This window comes from Helianthus annuus, chromosome 17 (assembly GCF_002127325.2).
Source record: "Helianthus annuus cultivar XRQ/B chromosome 17, HanXRQr2.0-SUNRISE, whole genome shotgun sequence".
Classification (NCBI taxonomy): domain Eukaryota; kingdom Viridiplantae; phylum Streptophyta; class Magnoliopsida; order Asterales; family Asteraceae; genus Helianthus; species Helianthus annuus.
The window spans coordinates 82999790-83004147 of record NC_035449.2 but is presented as its reverse complement, the minus strand read 5'-3'; the positions used below and the strand labels follow the sequence as shown (position 1 = coordinate 83004147).

Here is a 4358-nt window from a genome sequence, read left to right as displayed (position 1 = left end):
TTTAAATCTTAAAAGTTATCGGGCTGAGCTGTAATTATTCGTCCGGGTTTCATTTATCTCGTACCATTGGTGTTTTGTTTGTTAAACAATATTTAGTATATTTATATGTAAGAACGACTCCTTTGAATGAATGACTTTTTTTAGTTTTATTTGGAACTATTATTATTTGAACCGACCCAAATCGAATAGCCGGCCCGACCCTAAACATAACGATAGGAAAAAAAAATTGGGTCTGTTAAAATAAGAGGTTCTATAAATAATTCATATTACAAACTTGTTATTATTGGGCTATGGTTATTGGGCTGGTACTATTGTTAAAGTTGTTACAGACTGTTGATATATTGTTATGGGCTCAGGGACTAAAGTGTAACTTCAGGGGTTTATGTGTATTGTTCATGAATGTCAAAGGGGCTCAACTAAAGTCGTTTGGATCTCAGCTATATATCGGATGAGAGAGCAGCTTATCTCAGTTGTTCGAGATATTTCTTAGGGTTTCACTATATTCTCTCTGTACCAGTTCATCTTCTTCATTGTTAGATCTCAGTGTTAAGATTGTTTCTGTATTAGAGATCGTGTTGATCTCAGTTTCTGTATCCTTTATCTTGTTTGTATTTTGTTTGTGATTCAACAGATTTCTCTAATCTGTTGAACTTGTACTTTGTATCATTTAGATCTCATAAGTTTGAGATCTAGGGTTTCTGGTTGGGGCTTTTTGGTTTGGTAAAATAATAAAGATTTTGTCACCGTTTTGTCATTATATCTGGTGTGTTTGTGAGTTCATGTTAGATCTATACCATTTTACATGGTATCAGAGCATTTCAGGCTCTGTATTACAGATCTAAGTCTTCCGCTATTAGAGTTGTTGGTTTTTCTTTTGTACTGATTTGTTGTTGTTTTTGTAGATCTATAGGTTTTGCTCTTCCTGGGAAGCGTGACGGTGTAGATCTTGGTATTGATCTTCTTGATCTTGGTGTGTGAAGGCTGCGTTGGTCTCTGAAACGCTAGAAGGCTTCAGAGCAAACTAAAGAGTTTTTTTTTGTCTTCTTTGTATGATCTGTAACCCTAGAAGGTTACAGTTTCATATTTGTTAAAATCTCTTGCACCCACTGTGAGATTGTTCTTCTCTCCTTTTTTTGTTTCTGTTGATTGGTTTAGTTGAAGTCGGGGTAGTGAGGACCGGAACCTTTGTTGCTTGTTTTTTGGGTTTGATTATTATCTGTTTTTTTTGTTATCTCGTTGTTATTTGCTGTTGTTACATTGGGTTATTGTCTTAGTGTTTGGCTCCTGTATTAAGACCTGTCCAGGCACTATAGGTGATGAACCTGGAATCTGGACACTGATACAGCTTCGCCTTAGGGTATTTTGTGTATCCATCTTGATTGTTATTTTTTGTTGGTTGATTCTCTATTTGTGAATCTGTTTGTTGCTTGTCTTGTGTGTAATCATGACTAATCCTGATCCAAATGCTAGTACATCTCAGACTTTGATAAGTAAGTTAGATGTTGGAGATCCATTGTATCTTCATCCTAATGATTCTAGTGCTTTGACTAGTGTTAGTGTTAAGTTAAAGGGTACTGAAAATTATTCTGTATGGTCTACTTCTATGAAATTGGCTTTAGAAGCCAAGAATAAATTTGGTTTTGTTAATGGAAAATGTGAAAGGTCCACTGAGGATCAAGTGCTTGCTAGTCAGTGGGATAGGTGTAACTTTGTGGTGTTAACTTGGCTTTTGAATTCTGTATCTGAAGAATTGTTTTTAGGTCAAGTTTTTTCTACACTTGCTTCAGAGGTTTGGGAGGATTTAAAAGAAACCTATGACAAGATAGATGGTTCTGTGGTTTATGATTTATATAAAAAAATAAATTGTATCTCTCAAAATGGTTCAACTGTGGCTGACTATTATAATAGACTAACCACTATGTGGAAACAGTTTCATGCTATGCTCAAACTGTCCACATGTTCTTGTAAGCCAGCTAGAGACTATAATGATTTTTCAATGTTAATCAAGTTAATGCAGTTTTTTATGGGATTAGGTGATGTTTATCAACCAGTAAGAACAAATATGTTAACCAGAGAAGTATTTCCATCTGTCAAGGTTGCTTTTTCTGTGGTTTCTAGGGAGGAATCACATAGGATGTCTAGTAGTGGGTCAAAAGGTCAGAATGTATCTTTTGTGTCTAAGTCAAATCAGTCTTTTGAGTCTAAAAAGAAAGCACCTAATCAAAGAGGACCTAATCCTAGTTTAAAATGTACACAGTACAATATGATAGGTCACACTGTTGATAGATGTTTTGAGTTAATTGGTTATCCTCCAAATTTTAAAAGAAGATCTAATACTATATCTGGTAAAACTACATTAACTGGTAAGTCAAATGCTACTGTTGGGTCTTCTGCTAGTACGTCTACTTCTGGTTTGCCTTTTACATCTGAGCAGATAGCAAAGTTGTTAAGTTTAGTTGGTGAAAAATCTGCTAATGTGTCTACTTCTGATGTGGAATCAACAAGTGTAGGAGGTGAGTCCTATACTGTTAATAATTGTGTTAGTTGTTCTAGTTCTATGTTCTTTGGAGGTGTTTTTAGTTGGATTGTTGACTCTGGGGCAAGTCAATACATGGTGAATAGTGATAAAGACATGTTTAATATAGTTGATGTTTCTGAATTTGATCTTAAAGTTGGTCATCCAAATGGAACTAGTGTTAGGTTTTAAAAATTGGTAACATCAAACTAATGAATAATATTATCTTAAAAGATGTGTTTTATGTCCCAGGGTATCATGTCAATCTTCTGTCTGTTCATAGATTAGCGAAAGATAACAACATTAGTGTGGTGTTTAATGAAAACAGTTGTGTGTGTTACAGGATTCCAAATCAAGGAAAATCCTAGTGACTGGTAGTCAAGATAGTGGTCTATATTTTGTAGGTAAAGATGGTAATTCTGTGAATGTTTGCTATAATAGCTTTGTTAAATCTAGTTTGTGGCATAGCAAATTAGGTCATCCATCTGATCAAGTTCTAACTGTGTTAAAAGAGAGTTTTGATGTTAAAAGTATTGAACATGGACCTTGTGATGTTTGCCATAGGGCTAAACAAGTTAGGGTTCCTTTTCCTCTAAGTGAGCATAAAACAAAAGCTGTAGGAGAGCTAATTTATCTAGATTTATGGGGTCCATACAAAGTAACTAGTTCTGAGGGGTTCAAATATTTTTTAACCATAGTAGATGATTTTTCAAGAACTGTTTGGTGTTACTTGTTGTCAAGTAAAACTGAAGTGTTTGAAAATTTGTGTAACTTTTATGAACTCATTCTAACTCAGTTTGAGAAAAAGATAAAAATTATTAGAAGTGATAATGGAACCGACTTTGTAAATAATCAAATGGGTCTGTTTTGTAAAAACAAAGGTATATTACATCAAACATCTTGTTCCTATACACCACAACAAAATGGTGTGGTGGAGAGAAAAACATAGACATCTCTTAAACACAGCTAGAGCTTTAATGTTTCAGAGTAATTTACCTCTTAAATACTGGTCTGATTGTATTTTAACTGTTGTTTACATAATCAACAGGTTGCCCTCTTCTGTGTTAAGTGGTAGGAGTCCTTATGAAGTTGTTTATGGTTTTAAGCCCTCATTAAATCATTTAAGGAACTTTGGATGTCTTTGTTTTAGTACTATTTTGTCTGAAACTGATAAGTTTGCTTATCATGCTGATAAGTGTGTTCTTATTGGTTATTTTAATGTAAAAAGGGGTACAAAATACTAAGTTTAGAAAATAGAAAAGTGTTTTTTTCTAGAGATGTGAAGTTTTATGAGAATGTGTACCCTTTTAAGTCCAATCTGAGTAATAATCAAGAATTGTTAAATAAAACTGATTTAAATCATGTAAATTTTTTTGATTTTACTGAAACGATTTCATCTGAAGTTCCAACAGTTCCCGATGATGAAGAGGGTACAATTGGTGCTCAAGATCACTACAGTAATGATCAGCAGCCAGTGTCACCCACTACATCTGCCACTGCCCAAAATGTTGAGAATGATCAACCTGAAAGTGGGCAGTTAGGTAGTAGTAACTCGGGTAACAATGGCGGGGCAGAGGTCACTGTAGGATCACATGATGAGACCAACCTATCTGAGGGATAGTCTGTTAGGAAATCTTCTAGGAAAGTATCTTTTCCACAAAGGTTTAATGATTTTGTTGTTGAAGGGAACGTGAAATATGGTATTGAAAAGGTGGTTAACTATGCTAATTTGTCTATTGAAAATTTGTGTTTAGTTTCATCTTTGAATAAGTCTGTTGAACCTAGCTCTTATAATGAAGCTATTTGATGTGCGTGAAGTGTGTTATATTTTACATGTATATTT

At 34.3% G+C, this 4358-nt stretch overlaps 1 protein-coding gene across 1 annotated transcript; it reads left to right on the top strand.

Annotated features, from left to right (window-relative positions):
• Nucleotides 1–1444: 1444 nt before the first annotated feature.
• LOC110924843 lies at nucleotides 1445–4136 on the top strand. Its single transcript, XM_022168829.1, has 4 exons — nucleotides 1445–2671; nucleotides 2859–3173; nucleotides 3312–3396; nucleotides 3919–4136. Exons 1-4 carry the CDS (start codon nucleotides 1445–1447, stop codon nucleotides 4134–4136), a joined length of 1845 nt encoding a protein of 614 aa, XP_022024521.1.
• The last annotated feature ends 222 nt before the right edge of the window (nucleotides 4137–4358 follow it).